Here is a 17,626-nt window from a genome sequence, read left to right as displayed (position 1 = left end):
CCCTTGCCTGTCCCCTTCCCACGCAGACTCTGGGTGAGAGCACCCTGCCCAGCTTCTCCTACCCAAAAAGCAGTTGGCTGCAGACATGTGTTGGATGAGGAAAGGCCAATCCATGGTGAGGCTGTTTGTTCTCGTTTCTGTAGAGTTCGGAGGTCCTCTCTGCCTCCCAGGCCTGGAATGTTAGGATTATCAGTTTGTATGAAGTGGGGCCCCGCTCTCACCCCACTTCTGTCTCCAGAGCCTCTAGAGGTGTTGGCAGGTCCAGGCAGCGAGGGGGGCTCTCAGATCCTCTTTGGGGAGCCGATCATGACCTTTGACACGAAGTTGACGATGGCGCTGGCGGGCTGCTCGGGGTCGTGCTCCGCAAACAGGTGGCACACATTGTCTGTGGCGCTGCCCTGCTTCCGGGCCACAAATCCAAAGACTCTGCAAAGGCAAAATCCAGGTTAGAGTGGTCAGTGTCCCGCCAAGCACTCAATGTCTGCTTCCTCTGGCCACCAGCAGACTGCCAGGAGGAACTTTAAATCCTACATGTCAAAGATCTACCTTGTACCGAACACCCTGCTGGCCGCCTGTCCAGCCTTCCAAGGCCTGCAGGTAAGCCCTGAGCCTGGGGGAAGGGGAGTGCCCTCAGCCCCAGCTCTGGAGACTCAGCTACTTCCACAGATGCTCCCCACGCTGGGGCCAGAATCCCTCAGGACCTGTCCGTGCAGACTCTCAGGGTCCCGTGCAGACTCTCGGGGTCCCGCTCTGATGTACTAGACCAGAGCCACCTAGGGGGGCTGGGGTGGAGGGACACCAGAGGGGATGCCGGACGCACCCAATCCCTGCCTGGACTTGGACACTCCCACCCACTGGGACCCAAAATACACCAGGGACTCTTCTCGGGCCTTGTAATCCTGGGTTGCAGACTAGGAAAAGTTCAGGAAGTTGTTCAAAAAGAACAGCACATCTAATTACTTCTCTTAGAAGAATTAAAGCCATTCTGTTAACAGGCTTTCATGAATCCTAAACTTCACACGATAACGACCACTATCCCTATCCAAATCCCCGGCAAGGGTCTTCCTTCTCTTTTCTTAGAAAAATGAAGGATTTTGTTGTTGTTGTTGAAATTTAGCAGTTTCCACACCATGAAAAGGATCGGCCAATGACACCTAAGTAATCCCGATGGAGTTGCACATTTCGAGCAGATGGAAACCCGGTGTCCTCCCTGCCAGCCAGAGAGCAGGAATGCGCCCAGAGCCTATCCCCACAGGGGCTGAGGGGAGGCCCTTCGGGCACGCACCAGCTCCTGACACTCATGCCAGTGTGAAGCAGGGACCCTGGGGAAGGACCCTGTGATGACCCTCTCTGTCACTGAATCTAGACAACGCAGAGGAAACTAAGCTGTGGGAACTCGGCCAGTTATGCCTGTGAGCGGGAGGGTAGGATGAATCCCTCCGCCTGCCAACGGCAGCACTGGGCCAGGAATGGCCACGGACAGGTTCTTGGAGAACCAGGGACAGGTCCACTTGTGAAGAGGGACCTCTAGCGGGTGCCTGGCCTGCTGCGGAGCAAGGGGGTGATGAAAACCATCCGCCCTCACATTTGGTCGACTCGGGACACCAGCTTCATCCTGCTCACAGGGAGCTCTTCCTCTGCCTGTGCGGACCCCGCGCTGCAGCCCCTCCCAGATGGCTGCGGGGGCTGAGCCGCCCTCCTCGCTGCGTCTACACCACAGTGCCTCGTGCAAACGCCGCACACCTGGCCACAGCCAGCGGGAAGGCCAACACCGTCCAGGCCCTGGCCACGTTATGTAGTGAGAACACTTTTACTTTTTTCTCTTTTTTTTAAAAAGTAACTGACAGGTCGTAGTCATTTTCTTATAAGGCATCCTTTATAGAAATCTGGAAAAAATTTCAACTTTGGACCATGATTGTAAACAAAGAATGTAAGGAAATCCTGGCAACTTACTTTGAAGAAGGGCCATCTTTGATCCACCTTGCAAATTAAAGAGAAGAGAATTATGTTAATTTTTAAAATTAAAGGGTAAAACGAAACATATGCCTTACTTAATAAAAATGCAAATTTCTTACTTCCTGTCTTGTGGGTCCAAGGCACAGAAAATCACACTGTTCACGGGGTAATGCCTCCGGAAGAAAAGCCTGTTGGAACGCAGGGGAGAGAGGATGGTTCCTGTTATTGGGGTTTTGGGGTGACGCACGGGGCAGGCTCCCCCCATGTTAAGATTCAGGGAGCAGGAAACTATTTTATACTTTTACTCCTAACTTGGAGAGGAGAACAAAGCATGTGCCCATTAGAAGTCCACAGGCAACAGAGTTGTGCAGATCGGTCCTCGGAACAGGACCGCTCAGCCACGTGGACTGAAACTGCAGCCGCGTGGAAGTCGGGAGCTGGGTCAAGGAGCCCTAACCGACCGGAGGAGCTGGGGGGCATGAGACAGGCCCTGCCAGACCCTGTTGGCTGCAACATCGTGGGGAAACCACCTCTGAACCTTGGTTTTCTAACCTGTGAAAAGGCGATCATGACAACAGCCCACCCGTTTCGCAGGACAGGCTCCCGGATCAGATACAGTAGCAGATCTCAGAGCACTGAGCTAACTCTAAAGGGCTGTGCACGTTACATTCCTGGGGAAGGGCTGCCCACGGTCACTGATACCACCCCCAGGGAGTCCTCTGTCTGGGCTCACCTGCCCAGCCCCTCTTTCCTCCCCTGGGAGTGCTGCCCACCCAGTTCATGTGGTACCCTAGGGACACCCATCATAACACACTGCGCTACCCTGTAAAGTCCTGCCTCCAGATGCTGGTGGCTTTGTGCTGGCACAGGGAGAAAGCCCGCTTGGAGAAGCAGAGAGAAGCCAGCAGATGGGCAAGGGCAGAGCAGAGCCTGGACGTACATCAGTTCGAGGTGACCCTGCAGCCACCAGCTCCCTCCCACCCCGAAGCAGCTGCCCTTTAAGGCTGGTTGTTAGTGAGAATATACCCCATTTGTCCAAAATCAGCCAGTCTGAACTCAAACTCTGTCTCTTGCAATATGAAAGATCTAGACTGATGTGGACATGACCCATCTCCAGGGTCTATAAGAAATAGGGAAACTAAGGAGTTACAGAAGAAACACACACTCAACAAGGGCACATAAAAAAGATCCTGTGAAAAATAACGGATCCTCCAAGGGCAGCGTGGAAGAGAAGAGTCAACATTGTGACAGTCTTTAAGAAACATGACCCTGACCCTTAGCCACTGTGGCTGAGCCACATCCCTGACCCTGACCCTGAGTCCACCGTGCGGCTGAGCCACACAGGGCGCTTACTGGGTGCTCTTCTCATTCGAGTCACTAAATCTTGAGGTAGGTATTTTGGTGCAGGTTTGACAGGTGAGGACACAGAGCATCGTGGGGTTAAGGAGCTTGGCCGGGGTCACCCCACTGCTCAGTGTTGGGGGTGGGGCACAAACTCAGATGTGACCAGCAAAGCCCACGTCCTGCCCCACGTTCCTCTTCTTAGCAGGTGTAGGTTTACGAGCAAAAGCTGCCCAAACTTGCTTCATCCTAAAGCAACACAGGAGCAGACTCTGCCTTCAGCCTTCCAGGCAGCTGGAGCAGATGAAGAAAACATCCCCATCAGGGGACACGCTCTGGAGCAGGTACCACAGCGGGTGGGGCCCCCGCAGGTGGGCGCGCTGTCGTCCTAGTGGGCGGAAGCTCAGGCCGGGCTGGGCGCTGCCCTCCTGGCCCGTCTGCCCTCGAAGGCTCCTGCCATTGCACTGTTCCCATGGCTGATACTGACTTCCCTCCTTAACCACCCAGGCTGCTTCCCTAACAAGTGCCTCCTAACTGCACTGGGAATGCCTTTGATTCCGGAGGCCGAGGGGTGGGAGGGACAAGCTGCCATTCTGTGCTCACGCTGGGGGTCCAGTTAGCACCTGCGGTGGGAACATCTGCTCCAGCGTAACCGAGTCATGAACAACTCTGATGAAAGCCATTCAAAAGCGGCCAAAGGAAATAATCTGTATTAAGGTCATACTCTCACCTGAAATGAGAGGGCTCCCAATTATGCTAAATAAAACAAAGATCAGTGAATTCTCATCAGTCTCAGAGTGTTTTTAAAGAAACAACTTAAAAGGTTTTCGCATTTGCAAATTGTGTGTGCGTGTGTGTGTGTGTGTGTGTGTTCAAAGCACCAAATGTCTTTTTGTTTAAATTTTACTGATTTCTAAGAAAAAAGCCTTCAGGACAGATGCTAATAGTTTCTATGTGGTTCCTAGGACCTACTGAACGGGCAGAAAGAAGCCTAGAGCCTACACAGACGCCGGATGCCTCACGACCTCGCGGCTGAGGCTTTACCCAGATGACACCCACACTAGAGAAGGGCAAGAGGGGCACACGCCCTGCTGTCACCAGGAGTGCTGTCCCTGCTGCAGGATCCCCGTCTGGGCACTCACTTCCTCTGATTGTCCGTCAGGGTGATCCCCTGGGCTGACACCTTGAAGTGCACGACCGTGGACACCGGGGGTGGCTCCTGGACCAGGGTGATGCTCAGGGCCTTCTGCACCGCCTGGTGGCCAGTGAGGGACTCCATCTCCACGGAGTTCAGGTACCACACGTTGCAGGCTGCAAGATACCAAGGGGGATGTGTGTTAGCCACAACTGTGCCAGGTGCATTTAAAGGCAAATGCCTTTGACCCTAATTCTGAACATGTGGAGAGTAAGTGCCCCAAGGATGAGCCTGCTCCCATGTCAAGGTGAGAATGAACAAGTTAGCAAAGCAGACCCCACCCAGCGTGGCTTTGCCTTCCCACCAGCCAGAAGAAGTGCTGTATCTGCCCTGCTGCAGTTTAACCCTGGCGTCCTGGTGAGGCCTGAGGCACCTTGGCTGGTCTCAGTGTGGGTCTAAATGACAGTCACGTTAGCACAGAAGCCCGACTATCTTTATAGGTAAGGAGGCCAAGAGGCCCCCGAGAAACTTCTGTGGGAAAAGCATGTGTTCTGGCATCCCAAGTAGCTGCCTTGCACGGGGCTGTGAAAGCGGCGAGCATCCCGGAAGGATGCTGGGGGAGTGGCCGGCAGCGCGCTCGGAGCGTGGGCTGGAAAGAGCCGGGAACGGCCCGGCCTCACCTGTATCCCAGCGCCCCGTCTGTGGAGGAAAGGCTTACGTCTTCTCCCAGGCCACCCCGTCTTGAGGGAAGAAAAACGACCAGGCTTTGTAAAAATCCTGCTCTCCCTTTTAGCCTGCGTCCCTGCAGCTCGAGCTGAAGTGCACGTGGGACTCTGGGGTGTGGGCAAAGTCGGGGTGTTCGTGCATGAGGATTCGCACCCAGCTGGAAGCTCACTCCCTGCATGCAACCAGGCCCGCCCGGCCGGAGACCAAGGAGGCTTCCTCCCGAGGAACAGGACGGCTCTTGCTTGCTCCTGTCTCTGCCCTACGCAAGTCTCTCTGTGTGAGCGTGTGGGTGTTGATTCCATGTTTAAAGGCCTCTAGAGTTTCACAAAACAGAAAAGAGTGCTTCCACACCAACACAGCCAAACACTCGAATGAACGGTCTGCTGTCTACTGTCCTGTTTCCCTTGGCGGTGTTTTCTCTCAGGTGAGAACGCTCCTGGGAGCAGCTCTACCTGCTCTTTGCCTGTGACTCCGGCTTTGCAGAATGAGCAGAGGCCTTGCCTACTGGCAGACGTGTTGGCAGGTGCGCTGGTGGATGTCCTCGTAGGTGAGCTGGGGGGTGTGCTGGCACACAGCCCCACACGTGGGCTAGGATGTCCCTAGGTATCAGAGTGCAAGGCCACTTAGGAGCAGCTCGGCCATCCCTTCTTGCCACAGAAAAGGCCATAATTCATAGATGATGTTTAAATTTTGAGATGCTTTGAGGATGCGAGCCTCTCAGCCATTGTGGATGAAAGCTTGATAATGTTTATCAGACCGATCAGAAACACCTAGAAGTAGCCTAAAGTTACTACCTCTGAGAAGGTTCAGAAAGGAAAAATTCCATGACCACATGGGATAACTAACCTACAGGGGAAGATATGTGTGTCACAGTTTCATTATAGTGGGAAAACCTGGAAACAGATTATGCCCAAAAATAAGGCAAGGGTTAAATTAGTCCCCTCGATGGAATACCAGGCAACCAGCAAGCTGTGATCATGACAATCACATAGCAACATGGAAAAATGTTGTTAGCAGTCAACTGGGAAGGCAGGATAAAAACTATCTCTGTTATGATTATAACTAGAAAATAAAAAGCATGTGTGCCTATGAAGAGGAGCTAAAAGGAAGCCTGGAAAATTTTTTTGTTGTTGTTGAGATAGAGTCTCGCTCTGTTGCCCTGGCTAGAGTGCTGTGGCGTCAGCCTAGCTCACAGTAACCTCAAACTCCTGGGCTCAAGCAATCTTCCTGCCTCAGCCTCCCGAGTAGCTGGGACTACAGGCATGTGCCACCATGCCAGGCTAATTTTTTATATGTATATTTTTAGTTATTCAGATAATTTCTTTCCATTTTTAGTAGAGACGGGGTCTCGCTCTTGCTCAGGCTGGTCTCGAACCCCTGACCTTGAGCGATCCTCCCTCCTCGGCCTCCCAGAGTGCTAGGATTACAGGCGTGAGCCATTGTGCCTGGCTGGAAGCCTGGAAAACTTTAAACAGATTTTAGGAGAGTGAATATTCTGCCTTTGATTTCATTAGTATTACTGTCATGCCGATCATGCCATCATAAAGAGGGGAAAAGGGGACTTTTGATCTAACTACCATGAAAATTCCACAAACTTGGCACAACCTGGATGGGTTCACATGGAACCATGGCGCAGACCTGTGCTCTCCTGCAGGCACCACGGTGGATCTCTGATACGCAGTGGTCCTGCTGACTGGCATCTGGTAGCAGTCTGGAGTTTGGGGAATATCTCTCTCAAATGCAGGAGCTATGCTGTTATTGCTCCAAACACAGAAGGAAAAGCTGCCACCTGCATTTGGTGGCAGTTCTATGGAAGACAACTCAGTCTTCCAACACCAAGTGCCCCAAAGCCCCACTCTGTCCTGCAGAAAACAGATGGGCCTGTGCCTGCGGGGTCAACACTGTGGTTGTCCAACTGGGCCTCGTCCCAGACCATCCAACTGCACTTGGGAAGTGCGTTTGGCAAGGCGTGAAGATTCAGAGCTCTGGTGACCAGCGAGGCATTACCAAGGAGGGTGCTCTTCACACTCATGGTATGAAGCTCTGCAAATTCCTAGGCAACTCTGGGAAAGGGACTTTACAACACAGAAGGGTCTTAGGTCTACATGTTCTAGCCCAGTAATGTCATGTGTGGAAATTGGTCCTAAGGCAACAATCTAGAATCAGAAAAAAAAAAATAATGCAGAAAGACTATCCTCTAAGCATTGTTTGTAGTATTGAAACATTAGAAACACAATGAATGAACATAAAGAGTTGAATTACAAGATGAACCATTATATAGGCGTTAAAAATGAGACTAGCATTATGTTTGTAAAAACCATGGGTAAACTAATTATGCTAAGAGAGAAAAGAAATATAAAAGAACTGTACATGCAGCATCATTCCACGTACAAGGCTGGAGGGAGCACGTGAAGGAATCTGGCTGCCACCACGCATGGTCTCTGGGCAGGAGACATCGTGCCTGCTGTCCACTCTTCCTCCCGACACTCGGGTGTGCAAGGCTAACAGGTCTACGAGCAATTCACTTTCCCTCCCCACCCCCCCATTTCCTTTCTTTAAACTTAAAAAACACATGTGAGTTTATAAAGAAATTATACCTACAATATGCTAAGTTAAAAAGCACAACCACAACATTTCTGGGAAATCTATCAGAAGTCTCGTTTTTTTTAAAAAAAGCCTTTCTTTTTGGGATTATACTACATTCCTCTGCTTCAACAAAAAACAATTAAGAACGGAGGCTTAAAACATAAATAGAAATTGTTTTAGAGATTGGAACAAAGGCTTAATAGCCTTAGTATCAAATGAAAAGGGATTAAACTGAATAGAACTGAAAGTTTATTCCCATTGTTGTGAGCTGTCTGACTCTGCTAGTATTTCTGAGTCGTGGCTTCCTCCGTCTTTACAATGAGGACATTGTACACAATCGTCTTAAAGAACCATTGCATGTCCAGAAGTCTAAGTGAATTAGGACAACAAATGAAATTCAGTTTAGGAGGAAAAAAACCACTCAATTTAATTGAGGCGATCAGGGATTGGAATCGTTCCACTATGTTGCTACAACGGCTGTTTTGCACTTGTTCCAAACAACCACTGCCAGGCTTCCAGGTGGAGGAGGCACTAGCTGAGGGTGGTCACCGTGATGGCCTCACTCCTCTGGTGTCAAATCTGCTATTCCACTTCCTTGTCTTGTCAGTGTGATGATGTGTGGAAATTCACAGCTCTTAATGTGTTTTAGAAATAAGAGATTTTTAAAGGAAAGAAGCTCAAGACTCTCATAATTTATGACTCATATAGAAATGCCAACTCAGATGATTAGATAAAGCCTCAAGGTTCTGAATAAAGTCTCATCTCTGAGAAGACCCACACATAAATAAAAACATTTAGGGTTATTGACACATTTCATGTTATTCAAAAAGATGGAAAAGTGTACTTAAAAATGATAAGCCAGGACAGAAGTGAAAGTTTCAGCATCTAAAAACAAGGGCTATCATGGTACATTATCATGACCAACCAACTCACCCATCCATTTAGTAATTCAGCACTTATTGGGTGAGCGTTGGATAACTGGGAAGCTTAAGGAAACACGAACGCTGTCCGTGACGACGAGGTGTTAGGCCAGAAGAGCGGAACGCATCGGTGTGTGAGCCCTGGCGTTGGCCGCGTGGGGCTGAGAGGGCAGGGTGTGCCTGAGCCACGCAGACGCGCCCAGACACGGGCGCTGGACGCTGGGCCTGGCTCTGCCACTTAGGAGCTCGAGCCACCACCTTGGGTGCTCCGTGTGTGAGGCAGGATGACGGGACGCCACCTGCAGAGGCCCTGTGAGGGGCGGGCTAACGAGCTGCACAGGAGCAAGAGCTCTGAGAGTGTCCCCGTGATCATTTTCAAGGTTTTTCTCGAATGTTGCTGATACGTGAGTTGCAGTTTAAAAGCCAATAATTAGATGTTTTCAAAATGTCAGTATTTAAAAGGTACAACTGAAACAAACCAATCAGAGAGGACCTGATTTTGTAGCCCCATCTCCTAGGTCCAGAGTGCGGGTGAGCTGCTCACCACAGAGGCCGGCAGCAAATCCCCACATCCTCCTGGATACCACACTGGGACCAGGGACAAGCAGCCACACTGTTGCTTTAATAGACGGAGGCTACAAGCCAGGGTGGGCTCCAAAGGCCACCTAAAACAAACTCGGGGGCTGTGAGCTCGTCCCTGGCATGGGGGCCCACTGTCTCACTTAGCCGCCATGGTTTTGGCCCGGGACCAGGCCATACTAAAAGGTAGAATCCGGATCTTAGAATTTCAAGGCTGGTTTCCCAGGCAAGGACATTCCTCTTAGGCCAGGAAAACAGCTCCCACAGCGTTTTCCAACGTCCTAGCCATTTGGTCTTTGCAACCACTGTGTGGGTATCCCCACTGACCGGATACAGACCTCAGGTCTCTACGGCTAAGTGATTTGCCAGAGATCAAAACTCTGAATGGCAGAGCCTGGCCTTAAACCCATGACCACAGCTACACTTTTCATTTGGAGCTTTGGATTTTAGCACACTTGCTATTTTGGGCCTGTTCTTATCATCTGTGTTTTGGCCTCAGATAACTTATCCTTTAAGGAGAGTCTAAAATGAGTTCAATGCTATGAACATTCCATTAAAAAACAGAGTGATTTTACTTTAACAGATTAATAGGCACAGTGATCTATAACTTTAGAGAGCAAAACTATGTAGAAGAATAATACAAAGTGCACAGGGAATAAGCAAATGCCTATGTATTTCATATACCTTCTTTGTGGAGTAATAGCTATAAAATACTCTACAGATATGAGGTACACATGGAGGTATTTCTAGTCCAATCTTATACTTAGAAATTCCTTTCCCAACATTTCTGACAGTAAATATCTGCATTGCATGAAAGACTTCCAGTGGGGGGAACTTGGTTTTGAAGTCAGTGGGCCCCACTGTCCTCTCTAGCTGTGCTCCTCTCTCACAGTCACGGAACCACAAGAGCCCTGTGGGGTGTGGCTTGTCCACAACCCTCTTAAACTGGGGCCACCAGAACGGCATCTAATGCTGCAAAAGTCACCTGGCCTGGGACTAATAAGTGATTACAGAAAGGTTGCTGGATACAAGGTTAATATATAATACAAAAGTCAATTGCTTTCCTACATACCAGCAATGAATAGTAGATTTTGAAATTAAAAACACAATACCATTTACATTAGCACGCCCAAGATTACTTACATATAAATCTAACAAACTATATACAAGATCTATATGAGGAATCCTACAAAACTGTGATGAAAGATATTATATCAAGGAACTAAATACATGGAGAGATAGTCTACGTTCATGAACAAGAAGACTCAACTTTGTCAAGATGTCAGTTCTTAACTTATCTGTGGATTCAATGCAATCCCAATCAAAATCCCAGCAAATTTTGTTGTGATTACTGACAAACTGATTCTAAAGTTTACATAGAAAGGCCAAGTCCCAGAATAGCAAGCACAATACTGAAGGAGAAAAACAACGTTGGAGGACTGACACTACACAATTTCAAGGATTACTACAAAGCTACAGTAACCAAGACAGCATGGTACTGGTGGAAGAATAGACAATAGAACAGAATGCAGAACCCAGAAATAGACCCACATAAATACAGTTAACTGATGTTTGACAAAGGAGCAAAGGCAACACAATGGTGAAAAGATAGTCTTTTCAACAAATAATGCAGGAATACTGGACATCGGCACACAAAAAAATGAATCTGTAACATAGGAGAAAATCAAGATGGACTTGGGTTTGGTGACAACTTTTGAGATATGACACCAAAGGCATAATCCATGAAGGAAAGAATTGATAGGCTAGGTTTCATTAAAATTAAAAATTTCTGTTGTATAAGAGAATGAAAAGACAAGCCACAGAAGAAAGAAAATATTTTTAAGACATATCAGATAAAGAACTATTTTCAAAAATATACAAAAAACTCTTAAAACTCAATAATAAAACAAAGACAAAATTAAAAAGTTGGCCAAAGACTTTACTAGACATCTCACCAAAGATGACCCGGTACAGATGGTGTATAAACATATGAAAAGATGCTCCGCATCACAAGTCATCAGAGCAAGGCAAATTAAAGCAACAGTGAGACACCAAATTCCAGTGAAGTGGAGTAACATCATTCCTGGTGGGAATGCAAAATGGTACAGCTGCTGTGGAAGACAGTTTGTCAGTTTCTTATAAAACTGAAATATACTCTTATCATACAATCCAGCAACTGCACTCCTTGGTATCTACCCAAAGGAGCTGAAAACATATCTACACAAAAACCTGCACATAGATGTTTATAGCAGCTTTATTCATAATTGCCAAAACATGAAAGCACTTAAGATGTCCTTTAGCAGGTGAATGGATTAATAAACTGTGGTACATCCAGACAATGAAATATTATTCAGTGCTAAAAAAAAAAAAAAGTGATTAAGCCATGAAAACACATGGAGGAAACTTAAATGCATGTTACTAAGTGAAGGAAGTCGACCTAAAAAGGCTATATACTGTATGGTTTGAACTATATGGAAAAGGCACAAATATGGAGACAGTAAAAAGGTCACTGGTTGCCTGGGTTTGAGGAGAGGGAGGAATGAACAGATGGGAGACAGAGGATTTTTAGGGCAGTGTAACTATCCACCATGATACTGTAATGGTGGATACATGTCATCATGCTGATAAGGAAAACTCCCATCTATTACTTGGCACAGTGGCCGCCTGAGACCCCCACCCCTCACGGAGGACCCACATTAGCATATCACTAACCTAACACCTGGTACATTAACATATCACTAACCTAACATTTGGCACATCAGCATAACACTAATCCTATTGCCTAGTGCAGACACTAAACTTATTACCTGGTGGGCATTGTCACCTGAGACCCCTCTTCCCTTGGATCACCCCAACTTAATAAAAATGGGAAAAATTAGGTAGACAGTGCTCAGAATTTGGTGGCGAGACCCCTCTGAGCCCGCTGTCGAATAAACGTTGATTCTCTGACTCTCCGTGCGCCACTCGGTTTGTCCTCGGGACCACTCACTGTAACACTTGCCATAACAATGCATTGTCCAAACCCACAGAATGTACAACACCAAGAGTGAACCCTAATGGAAACAAACCATGGACTCTAGGGTGATAATGATGTGTCAATGCAGGTTCATCAATTGTAATAAATTAACCACTTTGCTGGGAGATGCTGAGAGTAAGGTATGATATATCTCTGGATCTTCCTCTCGATTTTGCTGTGAATATGTAACTGCTCTAAAAAATAAAATCTATTAGTAAAAAAATTTTTAAAAAGTGACTCGGTTTCTGGAGAGCTGGTTCTTGGGTGGTGTCTGTTTCCATGTGGGTCAAAAGCATTGACTCATGTCAAGTGACTTGTTGAGTCACATCTCCGGAATATTTTTACATTTACAGCTGGCCAGGCAGGTCACCCACATCCTGTCTTACTACACTTTCCCCAAACTAAATCCAGGACTTGACATTTATTCCACTGAATTTGGTCTTGTTCAAGTCGGACCAATATTTCCAGCCTGAGGAGCCCTGGTCCACCTCCCAGCAGTAGTGCCCCACCCAGCTCTGTGTAAGCTTCTATAAAAGGAAACTTCCTCGGAAGCTCACAAAGAAAGGAAACCTGCATAATGACCGTGCAAAAGGAAGTTGTGTCACTGACTCCTTTTTCTCCCCAGTAACCAGGAGACGTGAAAATGAAGCTGCCTTTACTCACCTGCCCCCTGCTTCAAAAGCTCAGCCGCGGAATTGGCTGCAGTCTGGGGAGAATTTTCTGCTATTTCCTCCATTGGATCTGTAGGAAGGGCAAGAACACACGGAAATGAGTCCTGCTCTCAACAAAGAATCCTCAGGAAAAAGTCAGACGGTCCGATGACAGAATTCCTAGACAGTGACATGTACTGGTTTTGCAGAGTTGAGAGTTTTTCTTGGGGTAACGCAATCCATCCCCTAGAAATTATGATCACATTCTGAACAAAAATAGAGATGACACGGTTCAACAAAGTATTTTCTGATCTCTGAATTACTCTGTATGAATAATTAAATTTTAAGAGGTAAATCAGATTTACCTCTATTTTAAATTAGATCATCTTGATGTGAGATTGAGACTGCTTAGGAAAGCTGGGACATACATCAAAACACCCCGATGTGCTGTGGGTGTTATTTTTTTAAATGTTTTATTACAGATATTTTCAAACAAACATAAAGGTAAAAAGAACGATAGTTTGCCCATCACCTAAGTTAACAGCATCAATATTTTGCCCATTTTTAGAATCATAAACATTAGATGTAAATGATCCAGAAGGTCACTTAGTCTGAGTGTTTTATATTTTTAAGCTACAGAAGCTTTGCTCTCTGGAAACCTTTCATCAAAATCAAAGATATCTGGAGGCTGCCAGGTGTAGCCGATCTCTGCTTCTGTCCTTGACTCGCGTGATCTCCAGCCCTTTCTTGGGTTTACTCACAAAGTACTAACTACCAGTCTGATTTTTCTCAATGAATCTTTATGAATCCCCAAAGCCAGTGTGCCTTGGCAATTGCAGGTGATCCTACACAGAGCCAGACCAGCACTGAGGACCCCGTACCTCTCTCCGGAATGAGCAGTTTGCAGGGCAAGGCCAAGGGCGTGATGGAATGTTGACACACCAGAGCCGTCAGGCTCCCTGCGGAAAGGACAAACAGCACAGAGTCAACAACTGCCCTTTGTGTTTCGTGCTCAGCCACTTTATCAGCTGAAATGAAACTGCTGCAGAGTCTGAGCATTACAGTGTGAGCAGCGAACATCCTAGAGTGTTGTGGGGCTTGGCGTAAAACTTCGAAGTTCAACAAAACTATTCAGAGGTAAATAAAGGAAACTGCAGATGATCCTTAGCATAGACACATCATTACCAAATTATAAAGAATAAGCCATACTGTTTGCTTGATTCAAAGTTAGGAGGGCTGGGATCAACATAACTTTTACCACATTTATCACCTTGCATAATGCTTCTAAAAGGGCTATGATAATGAGGATGCCTTAAGTTCACACTGTGGTTTATGTGGCTGGCTCAAGTCACCTTTGCAACAAGCCTGGGAGGTAGGGAAGGCTCTGCATTCAGAGGAAGGGAAGGGGGCTCTGTTGGGGGCTCTGGGCCCCTCCCTGTGCCCGTGGGATGGGGTCACATGGGGGCTCCTATCCTGTCAGGACCTCTCTCCCTGCCAACCAGGATGAGGTCTTGTTGACGTCTACGATTTCTAGCCCTGGCACAGTGCTCTTCATTTGTTTGATCCTGACAAAACTCTTAAGAACAATTTCATATGCAGTTTATCTTAAAGATAATAATTCAGATGAGAGGGATCTCAGAACTGGGGACTGAAATACGAGTGAACCACCATGAGAGTGATGGTCCCAAATCTCCGGTCGGCGAGCAGAGGGAGCCCCAGACCTCCTGCATTCAGCTCACTGATGGCAGCCTCTCAAGCAACTCACCGAAATAGGGTTCATTCGAGCACCCTTTCAACCTCACTCCCTTCGGGGTACACTCGATCAAAAAGTGCCGAACGAGTTCATTGGCCAAATCTCCACCTGTGGTAAGAAATTAAAGAAGAAGTTTTTTTTGTTTTTTGTTTTTTTTTTTTTAAAAAAAGATGAGAGCATGGAAGGATGAGAGAGAGAGAGAGAGAACAGCTGTTGAAGCCAGGAACTACCCTCGAGCAGGAGTCCAGCCACACCGCACTTGGAGGCTGCCAAGAACCGTTCTAGGAGTGGTAGCCGGGCTGCAGCATGGCTGGGTGGGCACAAGCCACACGGACAGTGGGAACCCTAGCAGAGACGATGCCAGGGATGGAGGGGTCCTTGGGAGAGACCCCCAAACATTCTGCAAGAATCCCTAGCGAAGGGAATGAGCTTGTAGCTAAGGGAGAGGACCACAGACTTCAGCTCTGACTTCTCCCAAAGAGAAGTGAGAAATGATAGCTTGTAATGAACTGCTAAAAAGATCTGGAAAGAGGTCAGTCTCCTGGGTAGGTTTGGCCAGGAGCCTGGGTACATAAACCCCTGCAGAGAGCAAGCACCGCTGCATGGGAACAGCATTCTGCCACACTGCCAGTAAGCACAACCTCTGCGCTCAGGCCAACCCACGAATTCAAAGAGAGTGCATCTTAAAAAGCCACTACATGGCAGAACTGTCCAACGGTGGAAAAGTACAGATATGTAACATGAAGAAAACGAAGTCACTGCTCTGTGCTGATGTATCCAACAGACATTCACAAGGGGCTGCTTTTCTGTCCCCCTGCGGCCTCCTTCATCACCCTCCATGGGAGCGTGTCTGCTGGAACTTCCAATATTTCTGACATTGCAAACCTCCTGGAGGCAGAACCTGCTGGAGCTGGGTTGGTCCTCAGCATCTGGCCCCCAGTAAGCTATGAAAGGATGTTTATAAACAGTGACAAATGTCAATAACAGTGTCAGCATTTCGCAAGGGCAGTAAAGCTTGCAGAAGAAAAAGATGATCCGATTCCATGAAAGGCTGGGGACACCGAGTGTGGGTCTGGATGCCACCTGTGAGAAGTGGCTCAGTGAGAAACCCTCTGGCAGAGATTCCCTGGAGAACAACATCATGAATGTCTGTGGCTGTCCCCTCTCCAGGTTGCGGGAGGTGGTGCGGTGACTCTCTGGGGCTCTTTACTAGTTGGTGAACTCTTCTCTCAAATCTATCCTTGGACCGCAAAATCCAAATGTCAAATCCAGGAGCAGGAAGACACAGCAGCCCGATAAAATTTCACCCAGAGGACACCAACAGCGCTGGGTTTCCTGAAGTCTGCTATTCTAATATCCTCTATTTTGTTACCTTCATCTCAGCACTGAGTCTAAAGTCTGCCTGAGAGGCAGGATGCATTGCTGGAGGTAAGACTAGTCAGGCACCACCATCTGCATTTCCAAGGAGGTAACGTACACAGAGGTTTTGTTGTCCTTGTTTTAAAACTTTAAACGGACGGACACCAAGGAGCCGAGCAAAACCCAACAGCTGCCATCTCTCGTTCCTCCATCCAAGTTAATCTCTCATCTCTACAGAGTCACCAGGTCGTCTCGTTCTGAGACCCTTTCTCCTGCTCTCATCATTACCCAGCTTGCTTCCAAATACGGCTCCAACAATATCCACAATCGGGTCTGATTCAGCTCTCTCGCCACAAAAGCCAGCATTTCCACTTGAAAGTAGCAATTTGTTGGGCTTTTCAGGCTGGAGTTCTGGATGCTGAGAGATGCCACTTTTTAAGGGTCACCTGCTCCGTCTCTGCTACACAGCCTTCCCTTCCCTTCGCTTCCAGACACAGTCAGTATCCACGAGTCAGGACTGTGCTCCAGCCGAGGCCCAGGCTCCTTCCCCACCCATTCGCTAGGCCTTCCACGCACACAGCTACCTCTGCCAGAATTAACCCGTCCATGTTCCCTGGAGACTGCAGCTATACCTGAGGCCAGACCTCCTGGCAACCAAATCTGACATTCTGCGAGGCAATTTTCTCCAGGAAGCTTTAAGCAAAGGTTCATCCAAGGATTTGGATAAATCCTCGCAGGTACCAGGCATGGAACACAAGAGACCCAGGCGGGTGTCTCGCTTCTCTGTACACACAGGGAGTTCAACATGTGCGCTTCTTCCGATTCATCCCATTCCTAGCGAGCCAGATATCCTTACGGGGAACCAATGACCCGGTGATGTTCCCTCCATCCACAATTTCCATTTTGGGGGGAAAGCGAGGGTGAGAGAATCTTTTCCCTTTCCTTAGAGTTTGTGGCATAGCAGCACACTAAGATGAGTATGTACAGGGCCAGAAACGGCAGGGTAAGAAAAAAGGAACAAAAAGTCCACCAATGATAGAACAGACAACTAGACTGTAGTATAGGATGGAAAGAGAACAACAGCTACAGGCAATCTTAGAAACATGATGAAGGAATCTTACAATGTTGAGCCAAAGCAAGACACAAAAGAATACATACTCGATTAGTTTCCTTATTTCAAGTTAAAAAATAGACAAAACTATAATGTTTACAGATTCACATTTTGATGGTTAATCTAAAAATGTTCACTTCTCATTTTACAGAGTAAGTTTACTATTTACTGTCTGCAGTGGTATTGATAGAGCGATTCTAACTACTTTGGGCATATTGGGAAATAGAGCAAGAAAGTAAACATACGATCTGGTTGGGAGCACGGTCTGCAGTGTGAGAGAAGAGATACACAGACGGGCTGGGAAGGGCGGGAAGGAACCTGGTGATGCTGTGTTTGAACTGTTGGTATCAGCATGAGCTCATGACGTTTGAAAACTGACATGTTCCCTAGCTCTGCTCACTGGCGAGAAGCAGTGATACTCCACAGCAGGGAGACCTTGGCTCGCGAGCAGACCTTGGCTTCTAGATGCCATTCTCCAGCAAACAGCACCAGGA

At 47.7% G+C, this 17,626-nt stretch overlaps 1 protein-coding gene across 6 annotated transcripts in view; it reads right to left on the bottom strand.

The window, feature by feature from the left end:
* Nucleotides 1-244: 244 nt before the first annotated feature.
* The window catches only part of TNS3 (tensin 3), a 262,359-nt gene continuing 244,977 nt past the window's right edge, over nucleotides 245-17,626 (bottom strand). For all 6 annotated transcript variants that reach the window (XM_069461530.1, XM_069461526.1, XM_069461529.1 and 3 more), the window contains 7 exons: nucleotides 14,675-14,770; nucleotides 13,791-13,868; nucleotides 12,923-13,000; nucleotides 4,440-4,608; nucleotides 2,076-2,144; nucleotides 1,954-1,980; nucleotides 245-426 (listed from right to left, as the gene is read on the bottom strand). In XM_069461530.1, the coding sequence (XP_069317631.1) occupies nucleotides 282-426; nucleotides 1,954-1,980; nucleotides 2,076-2,144; nucleotides 4,440-4,608; nucleotides 12,923-13,000; nucleotides 13,791-13,868; nucleotides 14,675-14,770 (662 nt within the window). In that variant the 3' untranslated portion in view covers nucleotides 245-281. The remainder of the gene's footprint in view (nucleotides 427-1,953; nucleotides 1,981-2,075; nucleotides 2,145-4,439; nucleotides 4,609-12,922; nucleotides 13,001-13,790; nucleotides 13,869-14,674; nucleotides 14,771-17,626) is intronic.

This window comes from Eulemur rufifrons, chromosome 29 (assembly GCF_041146395.1).
Source record: "Eulemur rufifrons isolate Redbay chromosome 29, OSU_ERuf_1, whole genome shotgun sequence".
In the NCBI taxonomy this organism is placed as follows: Eukaryota; Metazoa; Chordata; class Mammalia; order Primates; family Lemuridae; genus Eulemur; species Eulemur rufifrons.
The sequence above is the reverse complement of the archived record's forward strand: the minus strand, read 5'-3'. Positions and strand labels throughout refer to the sequence as shown.